Raw genomic sequence first — 26,115 nt, 5'->3', positions numbered from 1 at the left:
ATTCACCATTTCCGCTTGCCTCGTTAAGTGCCTGGGAGCCCCTTCACTAAGGGCAGAGCAAGGCAGCAGGTTGCTAGCACAGGGGCTGCTCTCTGGTTTAATTGCAGGGCTGAGCATGGGAAGGGGAATGTCTGCTGAGCAGCCGAAACGTCGACACGCTGAGGTACAGGAGTACAAGGATAAAAGAATCCAGCATAAAGTCTAGCCAAGAAAAACAGTTACAGGAAACAGATCAAAGCAAAAGAAAGAAAAGAGAAAATCATGAAAAATGGATTATTAACTAGGACTCATCTTCATCAATGCACGTACTCTTAAGGAAAAATACACAGCTGAATAATGGATCAGGGCTGTAGAGACAGATTTTTCAAATATACTTAAAGGCTTTAAAGATTTAAGTCCTGTTAATAAGTAATTGTGTGCTAAAATCTGAGCTCTTAGAACAGGGCTGCTACACAAACGCTGTTGTGTTCGCGTGACTCTGGGTGAGAAATTCCTATGAGATGGTCCCGGCTTCCGCAGGACACAGGCCTGGGCAGCCGAAGGGACCCCGGGAATGAGCGCCTCGCGTGGGCTGTAGCCAGAAGAAGCTCCCCTGGGAGCTGAACGTCCTTTCCTTTCTCCACTTGCTTTCTCTTTGCACGAGCTGCTCCACCTGCACCTCGTTCCACGCAGTTTTCAGGTTGAGACGGGCAATGTGCAACATCGAACACTACATGCCTAGTTTGGGGGACATCATGTGACAAATGCACCCTAAAGGAAGCCAGCTGAAGCCATAAAAGATCAAAAATCTTGAATTTTTTCATTAAAGATATTACAATCTTGATTCTATTTAGGACATGATGATTTTTGGCAACTTACTGCTACCGTCTTGTCTAATGAGACAAGAGAAAAGAATATACAACTCACACCAAACATCTGATATTTGATACATTACTGACAAGAATGTTAAAGTCAGTGTAAATTAGCTTTATTTATGGTAATTCAGCAGCTAATAGAGTCAACAGACAACAGCCAAAATGCAAATCCAGATTCCATTTCTCCAGTGTCACCAAGAACAGGAAGGGCAATCTAACAGGAACCACCCGAGAAATCCCAAAGCTGCCTTACTGTGGGAATGCCTTGGGATTGTGGCTTTGAAAAGGGAAGGGTTTTGTTAAGGAATGCAGTGTGCCTGGCCTTCACTAGTAACTGAAGTTGTTTGAATAAAAATATATCCCATCCCCATAAGACAGGGAGAAAAAGACTTAAATATTTCTTCTTTTTTTTTTTTTAACCTTCTTTCTTTTGGCAGAATATGTTTGCTTTTATAGCCTGTGCACTCAGTCATCTATCCAGACAGAAGCATTTTGGCTTAGCTGTCTGGGCTGAAGGACCTGGCAATCTCTTTACCTTTTGCTTTAGCAGACGTCCGAGAGGAACCGTGTGTTATTGTGAAAGAGCAAAAGAGATTGAATCCGGGTGCTGGGTAGTGCCACAGAAATGTTTATTTATAAGCGAGTATCTGTAGTTTTCCCGGGGTTCTTGAGTGCCTGTTTTCTTCTATCCACAGCATTCAGGACTTTCTTTCTTGGCCCCAGCTCTATTTGAATACTCTGTAGATCTTCATCTGAACATAGCATCAGAGCATCCAAATCGATCTTTTCCCTCATGAAGACTGGAAGAAACTCATCCAACATCTGTGATGCCAGAAATACCTCCAGGGGTGTGTTCTCTCCTTCCTCGTCATCCCAGGCAATTTCCTCCTCATTCCAAGGAATATTAGCTGCATTTCCATCATCATCTTCCCTGCCATTCTCAGTGTTTTCATGTTGAAAGAGCTCACTGGATATTTTGAAGTTTATATTCTCTTTCCCTGAAGGTACATCTTCTGGATTTACGTCTGCAGCCAAATTTCTTCCAAATACAATCTTGCCAAGACCTGGCCGCTTGAAAATAGAGAACTGACTGTCACTGTCAGAAAAGTTTACCTCTCTAAGGTCATTCAGTAATTCATCCTCCTCTTTTTCATCAAATAAATGCATCACAGTCATTCTCTCCTTGCTCTCCTCTTGGCCATTGCTTTGTGTTTCCTCATTTCTAGCATTATCAGCTGCCTTTTTGGCCCTCAATCTGAAGGTATCTTTCAGGTTTTTGGAGAAAGAGCTTGTATTTGAAGCAAAGAGACCAGACACCTTTCCTCTGGAGTGTGTCCCTCTCGAAGAATTTACCGAGCCAAGCTTTTCTTTCATGTAACTCTGGTTCATTTCATGCTGGTGTTTCTCCTGGCGCTTCTCACATTCCTTGATCTGCTTTTCTGCATTCCTCTGGGCCTGCGCTTTGAGTTTGGCAACTTTCTTTGGGTTCAGCAGGTTCTGCTCTGTGGCGGCTTTGTCCAGGATGCTGACACATTCGTTCCGATCTCTGCTGGCAGCCGCCTCCAGAGGCGTGCGGAGGTCGTTGTCCAGAGCAAATATATTGGCACCAAACTTGATCAAGAAAGAAATACAGTGGATGTGACCATTGGAAGCCGCGTGGTGGAGAGGAGTGTTCCCCCAGATGTCGCATTTGTCCGGATCACCTCTGAGAAGGAGAATACCATGCAGTGAGCTGGTTATAACCAACACGGCACAGCAGGTCAATTCAGTTTTGCTATGAGGAGTACAGCCCCAGTGAAAATGACCCAATTTAGCCCTGTTCTCTAGACCCGTGCTGCACCTACTTACCCTTGCTGAGTTAAGCCGGCTCTTTGGGGCCCTGTGACTGCAGATGCCCATGATGAAGCATTGGTGGTTCCTCCTGTGGTACGTCAGGAAACAGCAACAGCCCCAGGCATGAGCGAGATGGCAGCACTGACCCCTCTATAACTAACTCAGGATTTGACTTGTGCTTGCTGAAATTAATGGCCAAATTGCTTCAGTGGCTTTTGGTCAGAATATTTTAAAAGTTATTGGCCATTATTTTTCCTTTTCCATGTCACATGCAGGGACAATATTAGGAGGATTCTTCATTGATCACAGCGATCCCTATTTAATATGCCCACAGCAGTAAACTTTTTGATAGGAAATAGGTAGATGATTATGAGATAGGTCCTGACAACCATTTGTCTCCATTACTGTTAGAATAAGCTCAGACAGAAGCCTCTCTCTTCTTTCAGCTCTTTTGTTCTTCTTAAACTGCTTTTGCTCTTGGGCTTTTTGGAAAGCAGAAGCTCATTTGAAAATAAAATGCCACATCTTTCCAATTGAATTTAAAGCCATTGAAAAGTGTTGCTTTCTTTTTAACTCTTGCATTCGTTTCACACTGAACTGTTTTGAATCTTTTCACTCATATTTGGTAGGATCTAGATTAGCAGTGGTGCAGAACAACATGCGAGTCTTCTGTGCCCAATAACCAAGACACTCATAGTAATCCAGAATTCTTAATAACTTCAGAGGCCAAATCCACAAAGAGAATTTATTCTCTTGGGAGCTTCAAACATTTAAGTGTCCTGGGGAATTTATTTCATGGCTATTGTTTTATGGATGAAATGATGCATTCTGTCACAGAGTTCCCTTCAGGTATCGATTTCTGGCTTTGCACATTATAGGGAGAAAAGCACTGGCATATTTGGGAAGGGGTAAGAGTGAGAACTTCCTTCAGACAGGCAGGAGGCAACAGGGAGACTGTGGTCCCCAGGGCCACAGACCCAGCTGTTCCCATGGAGAAAGAGCAGGGAATCTGTGTACAGAGCATTGCTGCAAGGAGGTGGCAGCTGAGGATCAACGTTTTTGTCTTAGGCATATGGAAAACATATGTGCATACTTCTGCTTTCTGCCTCTGTCCTAGGGAGCTGCCTGACCACAGCAGAGGATGCCCAGGACGCCAGATCCCCCAGTTCCGTCCCTGCACAGCCGCTGCTTGCGGCTTCTTTTTCCCCATGCAACCTTTGGCTCTCAAACAATTCACAAGCTAGAGAGCTGACTCCCTACTCAGTGGGACTTTGGGTAAGTCTAGCATCTACTTTGGGTCCTCACACTCCTCCTCTGCCTCCTTTCCCAGGCAGGAGGAAGGAGGCCCAGCCAAAGCGGGTGGATCTTCTGCCTGCTCTGCTGCCTGGGCCTTCCTCTGGCTGGGGCCCTGCACAGCAGGCAGAGAGAACATCTCCTGTCTCTTAATGCCTGGGAGGACAAATTGGTTGAGGATGAAAGGGGTTGTTGTTAGTATTACCCCATTTTTCTAGAGGCCAAGTGTGTTGCAGGCTTCGGAGTTCTAAAATCTGCAACCACTTAGGAAAAAAAAAATTACAAAAAAACCCATCGTGTATCTGAGTGCAGTGTCAGGAAAGCCCTTAAACCCTCTTGCTTCAGAGAAAGGCAGAATTTGTTTGAAATAATCAAAGTATTTTCTCGCAAGGAACCACTGCAAGCCTGTAGAATAGGGGAAATCTGCCACAATTCTGCTTCTTTCCAGAGACCAAGGAGGGATGAGCAAGACTGCAGGGATATCGCTGTCTGCCTCAGTCTATGGATTGTGTCAGGGAATCTTGGATTAAAATAGAGGTGAATTTTGAAGATTTTGAAGGCAATACTATCCCAAAGTTGTGCTATACCGAGAAAAATAGAGACAGAAATATACTGACTAACAAATATGTAGAAATCCTGATCTTTGTGTCATCTGCTGTGACTACTATTGATGTATATGATAAAATACACATTTTTCACTCAAATTCTGGAAAAGATTATTCTATTATTGTTTCCTTAGCCATAGTTCTGTTTCATGTGTTCACAGACAAACCTGTTATGACTCTATCTGTTTCCTTGGTGCTGGTTTAAACAAGTTGAAAACCTGTGTGTCTTTTTTGCTGCTTTTGAGGACACAGCACTAACCATACAGTCCAAAGGTCTCTTTTATCGTGTTATTACAACCACGCCTGAGCTCGATGAGCTATAAAGCAGTGTGGTCTATATATTCAATTCCATTTCCTAAGAAAATAAAAATGAAATACATCCAAGTAGCTATTCAGCTTTTTTCCCTCCAGTCTTCTTTGAGGTATTACAAATGAAAACACAGGTTGACTTGATCTTCATCTCAGCTCAGAAAAAGTCGTTTTCTTTACTGCATCTCTGCACATGAAAAGTATCTCTTTTATTAGATCTTCTTGCAGCACCACAGCTTAAAAGGCAGGCTTCAAAGCAGAGTACAGAGGTTGAAATGGGTAGCTAGTGACCTTTTCAGTAATATATTTTAAGCATGAAGTATATTTAAATGATTACACTAAGAAATCTTACTGCTAGTAAATACTACTTAGCTGCATTAGGGCCATTACTCACCACTTGCAGCTTTGTGCCACAAGGTCTAGCGTGCTGGGCCTGATTCACTTACCCCCTCCGACAGGTGACTTCCAGAGCTTCCAGATAGCCATGGTACGCTGCCAGCAGGGTGGGCGTCATCCCATCCTCATCCGGAGTATTGAGATCCTTTTTAGTGGCTTCTTTGAGGAGCTCCAAGTTGCCATCAGCTGCTGCTTTGTGATACCTGGTGGACATTTTCCTTGACTCTGAAGAGCAGCCAGACTGTAGAGCTGCTCTTGCTCCAGGGATAGTTAATCAACAGTCACAAGTGGAGACGTCACCTCCAGGATAGAAATGAGGAGGCAAAGTTCACCCCACAGGTAGGGAGGCCGTGGGACATTGAACACTTTCATTTTCCCTCTCTTGCTCGCTCACAGCAGATTTGTCCATGCAAACACTGATGGGGTTTCCATGTCCTAGCTCTTCTTGTGGCCTCTTCTGCTGAGCTCTTTTGGGACAACTGGGTTGAAAGGGAGATTTGCCACTGATGTCAGCATGGCCAGATTTCACCCTCACTAATAAAATACTTTTGTTTTTTGATAGATTTGTTATCTCCATTATCGATGTAAGTGAGAAGAACTAAAGGATGTTTGCAAGGTGGCACAGGGAATTCAGGAAGCAGAAGCCCACGATGCCCACACTGCCTGTCCTGACCTCCCTGCACCCCTCACCTGGGGACAGGCCTCTCTGCACGTCCCTACTCCGGCTTCAGAGGCCGTTCCCGCTGATTTCACGGCAATCGTTTGTGTGAGGAAGGGCTACCGTTCTAGCCCTAGGTAAAGGCTTACAGAATAAGACTGTAATTCTGATTTTGAGATTTAAATGAATAACTAAGCAAAACTAATTAACGGTAGTTTTAAAACAGTAGTTGAGGAGAAATCAGTAGGAGAATATAAATAGCCTAATAAAACAGAGGAAGGCCCAGCTATTCTGCTCACATTCGCAGCAGCTACCAGCTAAATGTTACTTTTTGTCGAGCTGTTTTCTACAAATTCTGGCTCAATCAACTTGCCTCTTAGGGAACGGGCTCTCAGCAATTAGCAGGGAGACGTCGTTGCCTATTATGTCCCCTGTGAGAGCGGCCTGCGATTCGGCCTGTCGCAATCGCAAGAGGAGTCATTGTCTGGGGCTGCTGCAATTACCGCAGCGACCGTAACCTCATTTACTTCCCACAGTGCCGCCCATGCAATTCAAGGGCCATCTCTCCAGACGGCCTTTCTCTCTTAATTATTTTCTCAGACAGAGATTGAAGAGTTCTTCAAGAACAAGCTTTTACCTACATTTTTCTTCAGGAAGGCAAGGAGAATCTAGTCATATCCTGGGACAGATTTTAATCTTTGAATAAACAAGCTTGCCCAGGAGTAACCTGAAGCCCTGCTTTAGGGCATGTAGACCTGCTTGCCACCCCAGCATCAGAAGGCACTTTTACCTTCAGCCCTTTCTTCAAGTTCCCCACCAATACTTTCCTAACCACAAATGCAAGGCGATTCACTCCATTTTGTATTTAACCAGGCACAGCGCTGGGTTAAATTTACAGCTAATAGAAAAAAAACACTGCAAGACAAAGACATGCTTTGTTATGAATATATTAGATTGGCTGTTGCTTGATGCCCTTGAATTTTTGGGTGTTGCAAGCTCTTTGTCTCTTGTGAGTGGACCACCGAGGCAGCCACTGCACAGGCCGCCAGTGCTTGGTATGAGAAAGAAAACATGGTTTTTTCCCCATATGTTTGAATTTCACACATCTGGCCATACCCTGGGTGGGAACTCATGGCAAGGGAGAATTTTCTATTCTCTTTTTCAAGATTTTTGTTTTATAGTATAGGAGTACCTTCGTTACCTTTTCTGGTAATCGAATCAGCATGCAAACCAGTGATCTCAGAGTAATTTCTGTCATGCACCGTGTGAAAATGTTTATTTTTATAAAAGTTACTTTATCTAATAGTAAGTTGTTTTTTATCTGTTACAAGTTTTAACTAGAGATAAAGCAAAACCCACTTCAGTTGAAGAGACAGTCTGGGATTTTGCAAATTTTCTTATTATTTGCAAAAGGGGCATCGCAAAGAAAGAAAAGACCAAACAAAATCTCCACATATTTCTAAAATTCTGGTATTTGTTACAACCTAACACCTCAGCTTAGGTGGTTCTTTGTCCCACCTAAAGACTCAACTTTACTGCAATGGATGCAATTGATGTTAAATTTCTTAGCCTGAGAATTAAATTTCTCAGGCTGAGTGGAGATTTGTCTTTTGAGAATAGGGCTCAAAATTGTGAACTTTTAAAACTCCCTGCTTAGTTAGAAGGAAGCTTTTCTTTGGGGGTTTGAAAAGAACTTCACAACCATTTCACTCCCAATTGAAATGTCTTACCAGGCTCAGGAGAAGCTCTGTTGTGATGGTACGTGTTGTTGTAAACTAATGAATTATTTAACTGGCAGTTTTGATTTGTTATTGGATTTTGCTATGTCTATGAATATTTCTCTATTTTTTAACAACTATCTTAAATATAACAGCAGCAGCTGCTAAACAGACTATTTTAGGCTTTATTCAAGCTCATTTCAGGACTACTGTTAGTTACGTTGCTCCAGATAATGAACCATTTGCTGTGTTTCTCCAGATAATTCAGAGCCTGGTCTTACTTCATGCCTTGGGAGAAACCCAGTGATGTTGCCATGCCATCCGTTTTCCATGAGGTTATTATCTCGCACAGTGTTTCCTCATTGCAACTTTTCTAAGCAGCCCATGCAGGATGGCAATGGGCAGAAAAAGGAGGTCTCCTCAGCTCGTCTAATGGGATCCCGTGGGAACTAACGGGCTTAGGAAAGAAAGAAACTGGACACATGAGGTAATCGTGGACACTCAGTCCAGAGGAACAATATAATGAGTAAAGAAAAAATAACAAAATATCATCAATCTGAGTCTCCTTTTTGCCAGGTCTCTTCCCCAAGATTTCAGGGCTGACGTTCTAGCCTACACCGGCTCCAGAGAGCTTCCAGTCTAGAGATCTGATCAAGCCTTCATTCTCTTCCTCAATCTGTCAGTCATATTTCCCCTCCTAATTAAAACTATATCAGCACTGCAGATTTTGCCAAGACAGGAAAACAAAATAACCTCAATCCCATACAAACCCATTAATGGAACTGTGTTAAATCATCAGAGTATCACAAGGTAGAGAAATCTCTCTCTTTAGGAGGAGGAGGAGAGAAAAAAAAATAATAATAAAACTAAGTTCCTAAATGTATGTTTTCCTATGAAACATCTGTCAAGGGAGAACACTGTTAGAGAAAAACAATCCCTAAAAAGTCTAATCAACAATCAATGTCAGCCTTAGCATCACCTGAAGGTCTCCTCTGAGCCTCCCCTTCATGGCCAGGGATTGCAGCTTAATGAGAGGCAGCTGCAACCCTTCCATCCCCTCAGCAGCAGAGGGGCTGCAGCTGTGTGGGGCCTGGCCAGGACCTATATAACCCCTCTCCAGGCTCCCTCATTCTGAGCTTGGTGGTGGCAGTGGGAAGATGTGGCTGGTCTTGGGGCAGCACTGCCTAGGCACCTCCAGGATGTGGTGAGTGGTGTTGCAGTAGGGGACCTGGCTCCTTTCCTCTTTGCTTGCTCATTTGGTTCTCTTCTGTTGCAGGTTGCTACTCCTGTTTGGATTTTTGCTGCCTTTAGCCCCTTGTGCTGGTGGCTTAGGGGATCAGGACCTCTTGGGTAATGAGGCCTCCCTGGGCTGATAGGGGTTCAGGTGGAGGCTTGAGGGGCTCTTGAGGCTCCCTGTGCTCTCCCCTCTGTGGGCATGGAGAGAGGGTGGCTGCCTGGGGGTTTGGCAGGGTGTGTGATGGCAAAGCTGACTATGGCTCTTTTGCAGAGAGTGTGACCTGTCACAGGGACAGGATGGAGGTTGAGTTTTCTAGTGAGCTGGGCAACTACTCCTGGCAAGGCTCTGTAGTAGGTATGTGCTGGTCTGGTGCACTCTCCCTGGGCTGTAGCCTGAAGGTGGGTGCTTGCCTGCAGGGCTAATAGCTTTTCTCTCTAGATGCAAGTGATGAGGAAATAACATCCTGTGACTACCTGGTGGACTATGAGAAGCTGTTGCTCAGTGCCCTGTTTGTGAATTGCACAAGCTTGGAGGTAAAGCTAAGAACTACTCATGAGATTCATATAGGTTATTAAAACATAGGGAGATCAAAAAGCTTCAAGAGTCATGGTGGCATTTTAATGTTACCTTTGCATACCTATGATGCAACTGATGCTTGTTATTTATCACTTGTGGATTAGCCTCTAGTTATTGCTTTCTCAACTATACTCTTGAAAGCAGAGTCTTCACTGGCATCCATTGCTTCTAAGCTTTAGGGAAAGTGCCCCTAAACTTTCTGTCATGAAGGAAAAAAAGAACAACAGTCAGACCCCTGGCCCATCAGTCAGGCAGTCCTTACTGGTTTCTCTGCAAGCCCTACAGTTTTCTTAGTACTTTCTACTCTCTAGCCTAAGCTGTGGATCTATGCTTTTGTAGGGAGTTCATCCTTTCCCACAAGGGCCTTGTTTGTCCTTGCCTCCAGAGTAAGCAACTAACTCTGAGACTGAACTTCAGAGCAAAGACTTTGTACTCATGCTGCAATATAAGCTTTCTCTCTTTCTGATTGGTATCTTCTGTTGCCCACAGCATGGCCAGCACCAGCTGAGACTGAAGCTGATGGTGAATGACACAACAGGAGGAGAGAAGAACATAACCTCCAGGGCTCACTGCAGTGTTGTTCATGCCAATGAAGTCATCCCTCCTTTCTTTACTGGTGCAACAAACTGTACAAAAGACTTCATGGCAGTAAGTGGAGAAATAGGAGTGCTGTAGGAAATGCTGACAGGCTTGCAAGGCATGATGACTGTTTCCCAGAACAGTGACTGGGATCTGCAGGAAGCCAGAGGGGAAAAAAGTCCCCAGCCAACATCAGGGAGGTCTATTGGCTGCACCTCTATCTTGGCATCTTTGTAGAGCCAGTCTGCAAATGGCCATTAGTGATGCACATGATCTGGCTGCAGCCCTGTTGCAAGGAAAATGGGGATGTTGCTGTTGTCCTTGTTGGCAGCAGTACTACTTTAGAAAGTTAAAGCAGGGTTTTCAGTTAAAGGTGAAACTGCCTGCTATCTGTTTCTGTGCTCTGACCCTGTGCTCTGTTTCAGGTTACTTTCCCAAGACTCATTCCAAGCTTCAGTGATGAGCATGTGGTATGTGCTTTCTGTCTTTCTAAAGCTGGAGAAGAGAGTTTCTGGGCCTGACATCTCCACACTGGAGCAGTCCCTCTTCTGGGATGCTTCCTTCTTGTTGGGAAGCCTGATTTCCTGTTTCCCTTAAAGGGATCTTAAATGTAGAAGCAGTCAGGTGGCATCCCTGAAGAGTGAGGAACTACATAATGTCTTGTACTTTTCTAAGCCAGGGCTCTTCCTTTGCAGGTTCCAGTAACTCCAATGACTTGGACTCTGTCCATTGATGATGGAACCAAGATTCACCAGCTAAGTCTTGGACAAGCCATGCAGCAAGGCTATAGTTTTCTAGCTGATGGACATAACTTGGTCTTTCAGGTGGCCTTCAGTGCAACTGGGGTTGTATCCTACAAGGTAAGGACATGCAGAGGAGACGGTGCTCCTTCCTCAGAGTCCAGATACTGCTTTCTTATAGGCCTGGGGAAAGCACTTGCAGGCTATGTCCAGAACTGGTATCAGTCTGATGCATTGCCTAGCTGGATGCATGCAAAGGTGTATCACCTTATGTATTTGTCATCAGATCTCCTAACATAAAATGGAGAATGATCAGTGCACATCTCAGTAGTGCAGCTGTTTGTTTTTTCTCCAGTAGAACATCTCCTGTCCTGCAAGGATCTGACCTGCAGTCTCATGAGCAGGCCTGTTCTGAGAGGATGTTTGAATCAGTAGTAAATTACTGCTGCAAGCCTCAACAGCACTAGCCACACTTGCGGTATAGCTCTGGTATTGCTTCTTGTGATGAATCTTGAGATGAGTTGCCTAACCTTAATGGGTCTCTGCATGTATTTCTGCAGCAAAATGGCCAGGTACTCTATACTGTGGCACTCAAGCTCACATATGGACCTCCTGAACGGAGACTGACAGTGGAGTCAAGAATGCTTTGTGCACCAGGTAACGTGTGGAGGGATCTGACATGTTTCTGACCTGGAGAGAGTGGTGTAATAACAAAGATCTTGTTGCAGATCCAGCAGTCTGTAATGCAACACACATGACTGTTACCATCCCAGCCTTCCCAGGGACTCTTATGGCTGTGGCTGTAGAGGACAGGACCATTCCTCTTGACCAACTTCAGGAAAATGGTATTGCTGTGCACATGAAGAAAGGAACTAAGATGCACATTAGCAGGGGAATCCTGAAATCCAGGGTAAGTTCATATATTCTTAAATCCAAGAGTTTTCTTGCCATGGCCTATGACAGTGCTTACTGGAAGCTAGTTTTGAATCTGATCAAACATCCCTTAAGGGAAACCATGTGCCCAAAGGGACTTGTAATCAAGATGTGACCTGTAGGGCATGACCTGACTGTAGTATGTAAGTGTCACTTTAAGGTAACTTGAGTCTCATGCCTCTTGGCATAAGAACTGAAAATAAAATATTTTTCTTGAAATGTGATGGTATTTTCCATCTTGAGAGTCATGGAAGTAACCCAACTAGCTGAGTGTCAGCCATCTTAACCTGTAGCTTCTAGCACATGTGGAGCAGAGATCTTGTGCTGATGCTCAGAGTGGCTCTGTCTTTCAGCTACATGGGGGGAGCTGCTCAGGACTCCAGGCCTACTTGTCCTCTCTGAAACTGGCTTTTCACTTCCATGAGGAGACTGTGGCAATGGTGATGCATCCAGAATGCCCTTGTGACCAGCGCACACCAATAGGTGATGAAATTATAGAAAGCACTACAATATATAGCTTGTTCTTGAATTAGTCCTTCAATAGCCTTTCTAGGTTATTTAGCCAGAGTGAATAGCTCTTGGCATAGCTGGTCACCCTAGACTGGATGTGATGTCTCATGAAAACTTCTGTTGCAGCTGCTGTATGCACTCAGGATGGGTACATGGATTTTGAAGTCCTTGCTGATAGTACCAAACCACCACTGAACTTGGATACACTAAGGCTCAGAGATCCTTCCTGCAAGCCAGCCTTTAAGTCCCCTTTGAATGATAGGGTTTGGTTTCATGTCCCACTGAGTGCATGTGGGACCAGGTATTGGGTAAGTATTTAGCCAAGGTTAATGGGCAGCAGTTCATGGTCTGGGGATGCCCTTCCTAATGCTGTTCATCTTCCTCTCAGTTTGATGGGGAAAGAATCATCTATGAGAATGAAGTGAGGGCACTGTGGGCAGACCTTCCACCGCGCAGGATCTCAAGGGACAGTGAACTAAGGTGTGTCTAAACTTGCACAGGACTAGATATTGTTCAAGGAATTTTATATATCTGGATGTGAGATCTATCTGCTCCTCTCTTGTTCTAGGCTAACAGTACTGTGCTCCTTCAGCAATGGTGATGCTTCTCTGACTATCAAGGTAGACAGTCTTCCTTCTTTAGCTTCTTCAATGAACCAAGGTCCTCTCTCCTTAGTTCTTCTGAGCTATCCAGGTAAGGCTGGCTCTGGATCAGATCTCTGGGGAGTAATGAGAGCTTGTGGTGAGAGGGGTTCATATGTAATGTACTGTCTTGATGCATGGTGGGTTTTTTGTGGGGGCTTGATGCTTCAGTAGGGCTGATGTGCTTCCTCTAATGATATTTGAGCTAATCTTAAGCCACTGCTGTTATAGCTTCCTGGGATGAACTGCAGCTGATGAGCTGACTAGTCTGGAGAGGCTTTTAATCCTAGAGCTCTTCAAGGACCTTCTTGTTGCATGCTAGCTTACTTAATGTGACTTTGGCTCTTCCAGATGACTCATACAGACATCCATACCATGATAACCAGTATCCAATAGTAAGGTACCTGCGGCAGCCCATCTTCCTGGAAGTCCAAGTTCTGAACCGCAATGATCCTAACCTTCAGCTGGTGTTGGATGACTGTTGGGCAACAGCATCACAAGAACCAAGCTCTCTTCCTCAGTGGAATATTGTTGTGGATGGGTGAGTATTCTGCTGGATGAATGTGAATGAAACCACTATTGGCAGCAGTGAGTGGGAGGATATCTCTAACTACTCCCTTCTCTACCCTGTGGGAACAGCCCCCTGGGAACAGGGATTTTAAGAGGTTGCCCTCTAATCACCTCAGGGGTGCTGCCCTTGTCTTGCCACTTCCAGGAGTGGCAGGTTCTCTGCCTTGAACTCTGACCTTCTGAAAACATCTACCCAGCCCTTCTGACTTGCTTTCACTCTCTGGTAGGTGTGAGTATGATCTGGATAGCTACAAGACTGTGTTTCATCCTGTGGGACGTGGTGTCAGTTATGCAAACTATCGCCAGAGGCTGGAAGTGAAGACCTTTGCCTTTATGTCTGGTGACAAAGCTCTTCCTGGTCTAGTAGGTGATATTTCTTCTTCTTTAGAGCAGTAAGTATGAGTAGTTATTGTATCTAAAAGCATGTGACTTGCTCTGTTCTAGGTATATTTTCATTGCAGTGTCCTGATCTGTAACCGCTTCCAGCCAGATTCCCCTCTATGCTCAACAAGATGCCCCAAGCCATCTAGGAGCAAGAGAGGTAATGTCCCAGCAACTATTTTTGCCCTTTTTTAAAGTATAGATAATCTAGTGCCCCAAGGTAGTGACCTTTTCTACATTACTGTTGCAGAGAGTGGGAAGCCAGCCATGAGCTCTGTGGTGAGCTTACGGGGTCCTGTCCTCCTTGTGCCAGAAGGATGGTCTGCAGACCAAGGTACTAAAACTGTGTTGCTGATGCAACTTGCTTAGTTCAAGGGCAGGGGCTCCTCCCTGAACCTGTCTTTCTGCTTGCTTTGCAGGGAGCACCCTCCTCAGCAAGGAGGCATGGGCCAATGTGACACTGACCATTGTTTGCGTTCTCTCTCTGATGGCCATAGTACTGCTATTCTTGGCTTTCCTTAGATGCCTGAAAAGAAGGGCATCTCTGCATGTGATTTATTAGTGTACTTTTTTAACAAATAAACTCCTAAACTGAGGCATGTGGCTTGAGAATGACTTATAGCTCTATGTTCAAGGACAGATGCCAGTAGCATGGATTTTGGTGCTTCATTGGGTTGTGGTTAGCTGAAGCAGAAATGGATGCTTTTACTTCCCTGGGCCTCTAAATGTACAGTTGCAAAGGCTTTGTTGTGATAACTTCTGGACCTTGTTTTCAAATCTTATCACCATCTTGCATTCTCGTTGGCTTTGCAAAAAGTTGCAAAATTCAAGTGCTTCTAAAGATGGTTTAACTTTTTTTTATCTCTTTTGCAGTAAGAGCAGCTCTTCCAGTTGCTCCATTAACTATGAACTGTCTGTGCTTCAGCTGGGTATAAAACCTGGGCTTTACTTGAATATTTTATAGCAACATTTTAATCAAGCAAGGGGGAAAACTTAAGTGATTCAAAGTTCAGGAGAGGGCCTTTAGAGAAGTATTTCCAGTGAAGTGGGGTCTTTCCTCTTGCAAGGATATTGGTGAGGGGGGAACTTCCACTAAGTGAGGAGAGCTCTGCCTGCTGCCTCAGTTAATGGCCTGGTGGCCAGCAGTTCCATGCCTGGTCCAACTCCTGTGACTACCTGTTTTGGGGTCTCTGAAAACAGAGTGGAGTGCAAATGCAAGTGTTTGTAACCTACTCCCTAAGGTGCAATAGTTTTACTGGCATTTAAGAAGAGACTTTTGTTCTTCTCTCTTCCCAAAAAATGGGCTTAAAACTGCTGAAAGGTGTGTATTGCCTCACTGCAATACTGCCTCTCTTCTAAAGGAATGTTTTTCACATTTAAATGAATATAATCTGAAGGGAACTGCAATGTAGCTGAGGAAGTAAATACCATGGATTTTCAGGTATCCAGGTGAGGGTTAGCAAGGTACTTAGCCTGCACAGAGCATAGAGATAAATGTGAATGCTGCTTTTGCATTAACTTATGGTTGCTTAGAGGCTGTTGTACTACACTGCTTCTATAGATAACACTGAACCCACTGGTTCAAGTCTCTGATCCAGGACTGTTGGAAAAAGTGAGGAGGTACTAGCTGCACATACAAGCACAGGGGAAAGTTGGTGTCTTCTGGCTATGCCTAGTAAGTGCTAGCATAGCTGGTACACAGCACCTTTACTTCCCTCAGGACAAGCACTTTTCCTTTTCAGTTCACTTTTATAACTCTGGAATGCTTCCAAGTGTTCATTTTAGGCTATCTGATAGCATAGGAAAAGAACAAGGGATATATTCTCAAGGAAACAAAGGAGATAGTACCTTTGTAATGTTGGGTCATATTAATGACTTAAGTGCAGACTAATTGGTATGAGGAAAACAACTGGTAAGCTCTTAGACTGAAGGCATAACTGCTCCTACCTTTGGAAGTATTCAGGTACAGCCTTTCTAGAAGTAGATCTAGAAAACCTGAGGCTAGAATAACAAGACAACCTGCTTAAACAAACAACACTTTAATAAGCTGGGTACTTAATACTTAAATAGTAGAGCATTTGGAAAAAAATCAAAGTCTAAACAAAATACATATACAAAGTTAAACCAAGATCCAAAAAAGACATTTTAAACAACCCAACCACTATGCCAAAATACAAGACCTAATCCCATACCATGGATGGGGATGAGGCAATGAGGAAAATGAAGAAAACATCCCTTCAGAACAATGCACTGTTTAAAAGGTATATGGAAGATTATACTGTGAGTTATGTAAAACTCCATTTTCCTCTTCTGCTATTACAAGGAATCATCATGGTATACTTCTTTTAACAGAACATTAAGGCTTAGAAATACTGCTCAACCTCCAAAAGACCTTTCCAGTGTTGGTGAGCTTTGACACTTACCATGTACCAAAACAGCCAACTGCTGCATACAAATCTTGATAGACAATATAGCTAAAGCTCCTGTAGTAAATGGATTCTTATCCTTGACTTACTAACAAATTCTGTGGAACATTTCATCATGCACATAGATTTGATACCACAATGTACTGCTTAAGGGTTATTTTTACTTAGTCTTACAATAGCAAACTAAAAAAACTTTTTATATTGCATAAGCAATGCACAGAGCTTGAATGCTCAGAGTAAACAATTACACTGTAAAGGTCAGAATGGTGAATTTAAGTGCCCATCACAGGAAGGGGAAGAATTTCCCTTATTCACTCTTTCCATTATTGGCAGAGAGATCCAAAATAGAAGGACTCTTGTGTAGTGAAGTTCCCAAGGCTTCCTGCTTCTTTATTTGACTCCTGTAATTAAAAAAAATAATATTTTTAATAGTCTATTCTTCTGCAAGATTATCTTATGTCATATTACTTTCCATTCTGTGGGAAGAGTTAAGTGGGGGACTTCTGGAACTGCTCATCCACTAGAGCTTCTCAGGACAGGGGAATGTATACATCTATCAAATCTTGTTCATTTAACATAAAAGTTTTCAGCAAATGCAATTGGTTTGTAGGCTGGATTATCTATAATGTTAGCAGGGAGAAGTCTGGTATGTTGCCAATAATATAGGCAGCAGCACCCTCAGGAAGAGGGGCAGGGAGCACTGAAACAAACCCAGGCATACTCAGCCTCTACCACATTGTCTCTTCCTGAAGATATCATGGTCTCCACAGGCAATGTAGTGTCCCTTGAACTATGTAAAAGCATGGCTCTGGAGAGAGATCAATTCTGTGGAAAAGTAAGTACTAAGAAAGAGCACCTGGATTGTGGGATTTTTTTTCTTGTCCCTCCCTAACCTTAAATGCTTAGGGTTCTCCATTTCATCACTACTACTTTAAGTGGGCAGCAGGTGGCACTCCAGCACAGCCTGTAGGGCCTTAGCTCAGGTCTTAGCAAAACTGAGTAGGCAATGGTGATTGAAACAGGCCTCTAAGCCTCAAGTTCTGGGAGCAGAGATAGTGGCAGACTGCAACTAGTCAGCAAATAAAGCAAGCTTATGCACATGAAGTAAGGAAAGTATTTTAAAACACAGCTGGAAAACATACTAATGCTGGACTTCATATGAACTTGTTTTCCAAAACCTAATTTTTTCTAGAGTGTCTCTTTTAACTACCTATGTACTTATTCCAAAGCTTTGCTTATGGTGCCCTGCTGCTCTCCAAATGCATGTAAGCCAGGATAGTTAGGCACTGCAACATGCACAAGGAACCCTAGTGCATAATGTCTTAATTTCAGGATTTATTCTGAAGGAGACAGTCTTACTGATACTATACTATGTTAGAAATTGTACATTTAATGCTCTAGCATTAAAGAACTTAAATTATCTCCAAGTAGTTGTCACTGGTAAACAGTGGTTGCTTTAACAGTACAGTTAGTTTGAAATCATAGAATGGATTAAGATGTTATTACTTACTTCTGAGCATACCAGTAGTTGATCAGGGTTGAAAGAACAACGTAACAAGCGCTCAATACTCCAGAAACTCCCAGTGAAAGTGCCCCTAGCCCACACAGCACACACAGGAGGGCTATGCCACCTATTGATATTACAACACCTAGTAAGAGAGAATCACCTTTGTTATTTAAACAGCTTACATATGTGTCTGTTAGAAGGATATAGTGTGTGTGGTGGTGGTGTGCTGCTTTTTTTTTTTCTCTCTCCTTTAACCACAATCCTAAATTCAAACCATTATGGAAAACTACCTATTATGGTCAACTAGTTGACCCCTGTAACAGTCAAGGGCCTTAGTCTATAGGAAATCCCCAGACAGCTCTTAAAAGGAGAAGCACTCCTTTTAACACTTTCATTATTTATGTGGTGAGAAAGGAAGAGCTGTCTGAATTAGACCAACATGTTCTCTTAAACTCCACATGTTACAGGCCTAGAGTGATCATAGCTACAGCTATCAAGGAAAATAACTTGTACTTCCTAACTATATTGTTTTGCTCAAATCTGTCCTATTTCTCTCTCAGGTAGCCCTTGGCAAGCAATGGTCAGAGCTGACTTAAGCAAGCATATACAGAATATTTGCAAGCAAATGTACTTCAAAAAGCTTTAATACCTGATATATTCTGTGTAATAACATAGGAAACTTGTAAAAGTATTTCAAAAAGAACATTCCCTAGGACAGAAAGGAAAGCTATGCATAGCTAAAATAACTGGTTTAGCTTTATCCAGGTGGTTGATATTAAAGAGAAATAGGATTTCCCCTGAGTAGGTTGCAGTTGATTAGATTACTAGTCTTGTGTTAAGACTATGACTATTGTTGGAAGTGGAGGGCTACAATTAAAAATGCTAATTCTTCAAGGACTCTAGAAGGGAGGAGGAGGGGGAATGAAAGGATGTCATGCCCTAAAAGGGAAATAAATAATGCATACACTACCTTCCATAATTATCACGCCAATGCAGGCCATTATGGCTGTTGAAACAACAAAAATCAGAAAAAATGCAATAGGAATAGCAGACACTGCAACAAACATCAGGAGTGATAAGGCAACAAAAGGATGATCATCTAAGTATTGGCCAAAACGAGAGTTCATAAATGCAACAACCTGTTGATGAAAAAAGTATTTTAGATTTTATTTTTATCTCTTGTCATAGATAACTTTAAAATGTCTCAGCTACTTCACTGAAAACTACAGGTGCTCCTCTTTCCATAAATATGGAGCTTGAATTAAAGGGAAGTAATCATTGCCTTTAAATTTCCCAAGCCTAAGGAGTTACTGCAAAAGGTAGGTAACTGCATAGTAAATACACTCCTACCCAAACATCCATGTTTCTTACCAACCTCCCAGCCCTATTCTTGCACAAAGTAACCCCCTCTTTAATTACACAGATTTCAGTGAGGTTTCAACAGCTATTATTTTTGCTCTGAGAACTGTGTAGGAAACAAAAAGTACTGTTACACTTAAAGAAAAAGGATGAACTTCCCTGTTCTCATGTCTCACTAGTACCTCCAACCTGTTCCTCTATCGAGCATAACAACACTACAGTCATGTCTGTATCGCAGGAAGTGGTAAGAATTTATTTATAATGTTACAAATAGACGAGAAAATCCTTTCTATAGAGGCAGTCATACTGCTGCTTCTTAAGGGCAGGATTTCCCATAGGAAAAAAGTATAGTAGGTCTAGTTATTTCTATAACAGAACAGCCATTTCACTAAAGTGCCACTTCTAAGTAAAATGGATTTACCAGTAAAACACAGAAATAGAAAGGAGGCCTCCCTCTTGATTGTTAAAGATATAATTCTTTTTCAAAAAAAAAAAAGAAATTGCATTTAAATAAAGTGGGATAGGATATTCCAAGAGTATCTTTATAAATGTGTTATATAAAATTTAATCCAGAACCCACATTTGAGTTACTGTGGATGGACTGTACCATGGAGTGCCAGTGCTTCTGCAGCTCCTGCATTTCTTTGGACATGCTCTGCAATCCTCAGTGACAATCAGCGATATTCTGGACAGCCAGTCCTTGCTCAGCCATACAACCTTTCTTAAAAACAAAGGTAAAATTAGTAACTCTATTTTGTGAAAAATCAAATATTTCTCTTGCATAAAAACAATGTAGATTTCACATCAATGAGATCTACAGAGTTTAAACTTTATAGTAAAAGGAGCAAAAGATGAAATTTAATGCAGGGGTTCTGTGTTTGCAAGCTCTTCTAAAGTATTTCCAAAGTCACAACAACTGTGAGCACACAAGGTGACTCTCACCTTCCTCCCAATTTTAATTTCGTATTTAAATGTTAGGTCACCGTTACCTGTACCAGTAACAAGTCACTTTTAAGTCTTTGTTCAGACACTTTATCACTCTTAGTACTGCGAACTTCAAAACACATATGTTAGCATGTTTCTGTGAGCAGCCTAATGCTCGGGGAACTGAAACCCAGCTCTGCTCAGCTTCAACGCGCAGCTGAAAATGCCAAGAGCTTTTCCCTCAGTAGCTGAACCCACTGTTGCTACAAAGCATATTATTGCCGAGGGATTAAAAGGCACATTTTGTTCCTTGTAAACCTAAGCATTTATTGCGCAAATATTGTTTGATACCTAGTTTCTAGATGTAGTCCCTTCCTTTATTCACAGCGTATTTAGACATGTATGTATATATATATATTTTTCCCTAGTAAAAGCATGAAACTCGGCCTCTGGGTGCTGTGCTTACACGACGCCAGCGCCGCTTCCCTCCCCGGCCCTGCAGCCTCCCAACCGCCGAGGAGACCTAAATTTTTACCTCGGGGGCGACGCTGCGCGCGGAGCCGCGGCTGGGCCGAGGAGGCGCCCGGCGCTGCCGCAGGCCGCAGCGCCCACACGCCGCCCGCTAACGGCCGCCGCGGCCCCGCTCCGAGCCCAGCGCGGGGCCTGGGCCCGGCCTCCCCGCCCGCCGGGGGCTGCGCGGGCTGCCCGGGGCCGAGCGGGGCGCAGCGGAGCCGGCCCCGCCGGGACGCGGCCGGGAGTCCCGGGCGGAGCCGCTGGGCTCAGGGCGGTGCCGCTGCCCGCCCGCGGCCCTGCCCCTCTCACCTGCGGCGGCCGCCGGGCTGCAGGCCCCGCTCGGCGGCTCGTTCGCCCGCCGGCTGCAGGCCCGGCCCGCGCGGGGGAAGCGCCGCCGCTGTCTCCTCCCCGCGCGCGCGGGCGGTGAGAGCCGGGGCAGGGCTGCGGTTTCCCGCGGGGCGGCCCGGGCCCTCTCCCCCCGGGCGCGGCCGGGCTGTGATGAAGGAAGGGAAGGCGGCAGTGCCCGTAGCTTCCCTGCACAGCAGCGCAGGCGGCGGGAGACCTGGGGTGCTGTGGAGTGGCCATGCAGGCCCGCAGCTTGGGCTGTGGCGGCACCGGGCAGCTATCACAGACAATGGCACCAGAAACTGCTGAAATGCGTATGCTAAATCCTGCCAGAAACTGCAGAAATGCGCTTGTTAAATCCCAACATCCTGACAGTAAATGCTTTGTGCAACACCACCAGGGAGCTGGGGAAGAAGCGCTCCCTTTTCAGGGTGCCCACATGCTCCGTTACTGCCCTGCTGCCTCACAGGTGCTTGGGGTGGACCTGTTCGGGGAGCTCCTCTAGGAGAAGAGAAGTTGCTTCTAAACATCTGTGGGTTTTCCTGCAGGGTTTGTGTGAATACTGGGGTCAGAAGGCACTGTGCGGAGCAGAGCAAGCAGCTGCAGCCAAGGCCGTGGCTCCTTTGGTAGCACTGCGTTAGTGGCGTCCCTCTGCCCGCGCCGCTCCTGGAGGCGTCGAGATGGTGCCGTGTGAGAGCCCAAAACTGTGGTGCACATGGGGCTTTCTGCTGCGTTGGGTTTTTAACGCTGCAATTCGCAGACACAAATTAGTAAAATATTCATGTTTGGCGTGACTGCTGCTAATCGGCCTTGTGTGGTGCCGCCTGTGGGAGTGTTGCAAAACTGAATATTAATGGCTTCGTGCTTAGTTTTAAAGGCAGCAAAAGAAAAGGCATGTTTAATTTGGAACATGCCAGTTTTGTAGTGCAAGAAGAGCTTTTACAAGTTATGTGACCTCTGACTGGCTGCCAGAATTGTGTGTCTGAGGAGTAGGTTTTAGTGATCTCTGTGGGTATAAGGATCAGTGTAGATGGATGAATTAAATGAGAGCCTGTATAAACACCAAAAGCACGGCACAGGACACCAAAAAGACACAGGGCTCCTCACCAAAATGGTGAGTAGGAATATATTTTGCCCAAACTGCTAAAATGTTTATATCAGATGTTAATAAAAGGCAAAATATAACAGCAATCCCAGAAGACCAGATCATATATATTTTTTTTTCATTTTTTAATATGTTTTTAGAGGGAATACAGGGAAAAACTAACTTGTAGAATTACAGGGTGGTATAATCAAGGAATAATGATGATACGAAGTTTAATGGCTCCACTGCACTTAGAACTGTACTGGAGACTTTAAATTTCTGGTGTGTTTTCAAAACACGCTGTACCTGCAGTTTGATAGTCTGATACATCTGGTAATTTGTTTTGCAGGATTCCTACATGAGAACTAACTGCGTGACTGCTGGTTGACAGACTAGAAGTGTTGTGTCTTTACCCTGTGTATTTTCAGGATAAGTCATTAGCATCTAAAATCCAACTGAAGTTATGGCAGAAGCTTTCACACGTGGCCAGGAAAGGACAACTCTCATCTTTTATCTTGGACAACACTGAAAACAGAAGGAAAACAAGGCCATTCTGTCAGGTTTAACAGCCTTTTTCACAATATGTGGAAAACAGAGTGGAAAATAGCGTGTAAAGGTGTTGGCAAAGTGTTCCTGTTGGATAGGAGGGTTGTGGGGTTGGCAGAGGACCTTGTGTGAGGCTGCTCTTGAGGGTCCTTGGGATGAGGCTGCCCTAGGAGCTCCACAGGGACGTAGCTGAGGGTGTGCGTGTGCCACTTGCTGTCATTGCATCTTTCCAGAATCATGAAAAAGCTCTGGAGAGATTTAGATTCAAGAGGTTGAGTCCTTACTATTTTCTTTTTGCTTTGTCCACATCTTGATGGGAAAATTTGCACTTGCCTTTGCTGTTATAGGAATGGCTCCACTGCCATTTTCAGTTTAGCTCTTACCACAATCAGGGATAAACTAGTGGAGTTTTCAGAGGTAGAGCAAACCCGCACAATAGTGTGTTTGTTCTGGAAGTGAATCTCCCCAAGCACCGTGAGCGAGGGAGGCGGAAATTCCCGTCTCCTAGCACCGACAATGCTGTAACTCCGGCAACAAGGCTGAATGAGGGGCTGTGCCAGAGCGCTCCCGGCGCTGGAGCAGCCAGGGTGTCCACAGGTAGTACCGGCTCATACCCTGCTCGTACCTGCGCCCGGTGGATGTGTGAGGCGTCCTGGGCATCTTCCTCTTTTCCCTTTCCTTCTGGCACGTGTTTATCTCTCATGGCAACAAGTGTGTGGCTCCATCTGTTCTGAATCACCGTGTGGGCCTGAGGGCACTGGGATGGTAGAGGAGAACAGCCAGTGGGAAGGTTGTGAGGAATATAGAGAGGGCAGGGTGGAAAAAACGGCCTGAAAGATATCTAGAGGGAGTGAGGAAGCTCAAGGTGAAAAGTGAACTTGAAGAGGAATGGAGAAAAAGAATATATGCTCTGGAGGGGAAGAAGGCTCAGTGTGGGCTGCTTGGGAGAAGGATGGGAGCAAGGAAGAGGAGCGTTGGGGGAGAGATTTTCTTCATGGTAGTTTGGATCAGAAGCTGCATGTTTTGATGTCCTGTGTATCTGAAAGTACCTGAAAGTATTTGCTAATTCTTTGTCAGTGCACGTAATTGCAAGGAGGCTCCTCATGAGCCAGGGGACCACAAATTTGTAAGCCAGCTGCGAACATTTTGATGAAAGATAAAGCACAATGAAGCCAGCACAGACCCCAAAGCTCCTGAGGGTAAGTTCTTTCTACAGGGGCTCCATGGAAGATTGATAATGGTTTCAAAACTTAGCTGAATATAGCCATTACCGATGGCTTACGCCCTGGCATCGAGAAGAAGCCTATTTAAACGTGCTTCTTTTTGTTCAGTATTCCTAGGACCTAAGGTTTGAGAGGTTAGGTGGCACATAAATCAAGAGTTTCTTCAGAAGGTACAATGGCTTTCTTAACATCTCTTATACCTTTAAGAATGAACAAATGTCACAATTTCTCAAATTTAAAGGTTACTTGAAAGTCAAATCCTTCGATCATTAGTCAAAGATAATTCCTGCTGCCTGTAATATAATGTGCTTGGTAATGATAATTTCTGTGTGTGTGAGTTCTGGAGAATGCCAGGGAGGTAAATCAGATCATTCCTTCCTTAGATTTTATTTTTGAATGAGTTGTATTTTGATAGTGAGGGAAAGCACAGTTTTGCCCATGTGAAAACCAAGTTTTGGGAGCCCAGTTTTCCAGTAATTTATCAGAAGTTAATAGCCATTTACTAAAAATGTATTAAAATCATGTAAAAGTGATTATACATTATTCAAACAATTGCATTAGCTGATAACTTGCTCTTTCATGATGGTTTAGTACACTGGTCTTTGACATGGCGCACTTCTACCTCTTTGTGTTGCTAGTGTCACTTTATGTTTTTGTTCCTCATACATCTTCTAAATAAATATGGTTTAGAAAGATTTCAAGCAGAATAGGAGGAGGTTTTCAGCCTATGATAAGGAAAATCGCTGTTAATAAAAATTGGAAAAAAATACATAAAGCGAGAGTATCGCTCGAGAACTTTCTATGCTATTCTGGAAGGCTACCTCAACATACCATCTCCTTGGGGAGGTAGAATATAATCCTGAGACATACTAAACATTCTAAAATTTGCTTTAACCACTTTGAAGAACCTTTATGAGTAATCTGTCCTTTTACCATATTCTTCGCATCTTGGCAGTACTGGTTCTTTTGGAACTCAATTCTTATTGACCTAAAAGAAAATCTTAGATTCTTTTTCACCCACTCTGTATTTCTGTACTGCGATTCACGCAGTTTGCACAGTTTCATCGTCAGTTTGACAGCCTAATAGTCTTTAATATTATAATATCCTGTGTTTACACTATTACAAACTTTATAAAATATGTATCCTAAAAATATTTTTAAATGATTGAATTATTTTTGATGATACAGAATTATTTTAGCGTTTTTTCTTACCTGACATTTATTGGTAAATACATAGTTTATCAGATGACCAGAGAACAGTGTAACCTGAAAGCCTGTTTTGCTGAGTAACCCACTCTGCAGATTGTCCTTTTCCTTAACATTAGAAAAGTTGCAATATGTAATTTGCTTTGAGTGCAAATCAAAGGACTCTATTTTATTGAATTAATATTTTTCAAAGCAAGGACATTCATAAATGTTTTTGAAATTGTGTTCAATTCCCTCCAGTTGCAGAATGATTCTGTATATAACATGAGTCACTCAAAAGCCATACCGGAATTACCACCCCTACCTGCTTCTGCTTCAGCTCTGCCTTCAGAATTGTATCAGGTATGTGCTATCTCCACTTTCATCAGGGTATTCATTAAATTACAGGTGCTAGAATGATTTTAGCAAAAGCTAATTAAATTACTAAGTTCAAGTACTAAACAGGCTGTCAGATTACATCATTAGAAGTGTTTTTACTGCTTCTGTTGTGATTTGAAGATTACAATTTGGAAGGTCAAAACTGATCTTGAACTTTATAGTCTATTAGTATTTTTATTTAATTTTGAATTAAATTATTTTTGAATTTAATTCTGAACTCAAAAATTTAAATTCAAATTAAAAAAAATATTAATGGACCATAAATTAAAACTTACTAGGAAAATAAGTAAAGAGTAATATTTAATTTTGTTCCAACCATTTGTTTTTTCTCCACAACATACTTTGTCAGAGCACAAAAGAAACAGACTGGTGCTCTAAAACCATCTGTGAGCTTGACAGATACAGCTTTGATATAAAGGGATAGGCTGCACAGCTACACAACTACAACCAATACTGTATGACACAGGAATAAAAGTTACCTGAGATAGCACTTATAGAGGGAAGAAAAAAAGGGTGGTTTTCCCCACGCTAAATGCCTCAATTTCTTATGTGGTTCTCCACTGGTAAAAAATGAAATTCGTTTTCTTTGAAGATTTGTATAAAATTCTTTTATTTTCCTCTGATAATCAAACAGACTTTATAGGTGTACATCAAAGGTTTATTTAAGACACGGGAGAGGATTTGGCCACACCTGAAATTCCTGTGCCATGTCAGGTTACGTAAGTGTTACATAAATGGTAGACTTTGCCAGGTGATGTTCTTTGTGCTTCT

General features: G+C 43.4%; 4 protein-coding genes across 5 annotated transcripts in view; 2 read left to right on the top strand and 2 right to left on the bottom strand.

Annotated features, from left to right (window-relative positions):
* Positions 1-1,466: 1,466 nt before the first annotated feature.
* On the bottom strand, positions 1,467-5,532 carry ANKS4B (ankyrin repeat and sterile alpha motif domain containing 4B). The gene is made up of 2 exons (XM_010220053.2): positions 5,341-5,532; positions 1,467-2,559 (listed from the first exon to the last, which is right to left on the bottom strand). The coding sequence occupies exons 1-2, from the start codon at positions 5,502-5,504 to the stop codon at positions 1,488-1,490; spliced, it is 1,236 nt and encodes a 411-aa protein (XP_010218355.2). The 5' UTR covers positions 5,505-5,532; the 3' UTR covers positions 1,467-1,487.
* Positions 5,533-8,808: 3,276 nt separating this feature from the next.
* Positions 8,809-14,395, top strand: ZP2 (zona pellucida glycoprotein 2). The gene is made up of 18 exons (XM_088529411.1): positions 8,809-8,870; positions 8,943-9,016; positions 9,174-9,257; positions 9,342-9,436; positions 9,969-10,127; positions 10,484-10,528; positions 10,754-10,918; positions 11,359-11,455; positions 11,527-11,708; positions 12,085-12,214; positions 12,368-12,549; positions 12,630-12,721; positions 12,810-12,934; positions 13,234-13,423; positions 13,680-13,815; positions 13,897-13,993; positions 14,084-14,167; positions 14,253-14,395. The coding sequence occupies exons 1-18, from the start codon at positions 8,824-8,826 to the stop codon at positions 14,393-14,395; spliced, it is 2,127 nt and encodes a 708-aa protein (XP_088385537.1). The 5' UTR covers positions 8,809-8,823.
* A 2,077-nt stretch (positions 14,396-16,472) lies between these two features.
* On the bottom strand, positions 16,473-19,842 carry LDAF1 (lipid droplet assembly factor 1). Of its 2 annotated transcripts, none has more exons than XM_010218080.2 (4): positions 19,706-19,842; positions 18,737-18,905; positions 17,770-17,908; positions 16,473-16,660 (listed from the first exon to the last, which is right to left on the bottom strand). In XM_010218080.2, exons 1-4 carry the CDS (start codon positions 19,775-19,777, stop codon positions 16,567-16,569), a joined length of 474 nt encoding a protein of 157 aa, XP_010216382.2. In that variant the 5' UTR covers positions 19,778-19,842; the 3' UTR covers positions 16,473-16,566. The 2 variants fall into 2 exon arrangements, with proteins under 2 accessions (XP_010216382.2, XP_088385526.1); XM_088529400.1 differs by having other exon boundaries at positions 17,770-17,890.
* Positions 19,843-23,620: 3,778 nt separating this feature from the next.
* The window catches only part of DNAH3 (dynein axonemal heavy chain 3), a 54,005-nt gene continuing 51,510 nt past the window's right edge, over positions 23,621-26,115 (top strand). Inside the window, exons 1-2 of the mRNA XM_088529410.1 lie at positions 23,621-23,736; positions 25,207-25,308. Of these exons, the coding sequence (XP_088385536.1) occupies positions 23,704-23,736; positions 25,207-25,308 (135 nt within the window). The 5' untranslated portion in view covers positions 23,621-23,703. The remainder of the gene's footprint in view (positions 23,737-25,206; positions 25,309-26,115) is intronic.

This window comes from Tinamus guttatus, unplaced genomic scaffold, assembly GCF_059628265.1.
Source record: "Tinamus guttatus ecotype Peru unplaced genomic scaffold, ASM5962826v1 Tinamus_guttatus_pri_ptg000330l, whole genome shotgun sequence".
NCBI lineage: Eukaryota > Metazoa > Chordata > Aves > Tinamiformes > Tinamidae > Tinamus > Tinamus guttatus.
The sequence above is the reverse complement of the archived record's forward strand: the minus strand, read 5'-3'. Positions and strand labels throughout refer to the sequence as shown.

Coding starts and splice junctions, on each gene's coding strand:
- ANKS4B (XM_010220053.2), bottom strand. CDS start 5,504: ATGTCCACCAGGTATCACAAAGCAGCAGCTGATGGCAACTTGGAGCTC. Junction 2,560..5,340: donor GAAGTCACCTGTCGGAGGGG/GTAAGTGAATCA, acceptor TCTCCTTCTCAG/AGGTGATCCGGACAAATGCG.
- ZP2 (XM_088529411.1), top strand. CDS start 8,824: ATGTGGCTGGTCTTGGGGCAGCACTGCCTAGGCACCTCCAGGATGTG. Junction 9,437..9,968: donor TGAATTGCACAAGCTTGGAG/GTAAAGCTAAGA, acceptor TGTTGCCCACAG/CATGGCCAGCACCAGCTGAG. Junction 10,128..10,483: donor GTACAAAAGACTTCATGGCA/GTAAGTGGAGAA, acceptor GCTCTGTTTCAG/GTTACTTTCCCAAGACTCAT.
- LDAF1 (XM_010218080.2), bottom strand. CDS start 19,777: ATGTCCAAAGAAATGCAGGAGCTGCAGAAGCACTGGCACTCCATGGTA. Junction 18,906..19,705: donor CCATCCACAGTAACTCAAAT/GTGGGTTCTGGA, acceptor TTTCATCAACAG/GTTGTTGCATTTATGAACTC. Junction 16,661..17,769: donor AACTACTGGTATGCTCAGAA/GTAAGTAATAAC, acceptor TTTTAATTACAG/GAGTCAAATAAAGAAGCAGG.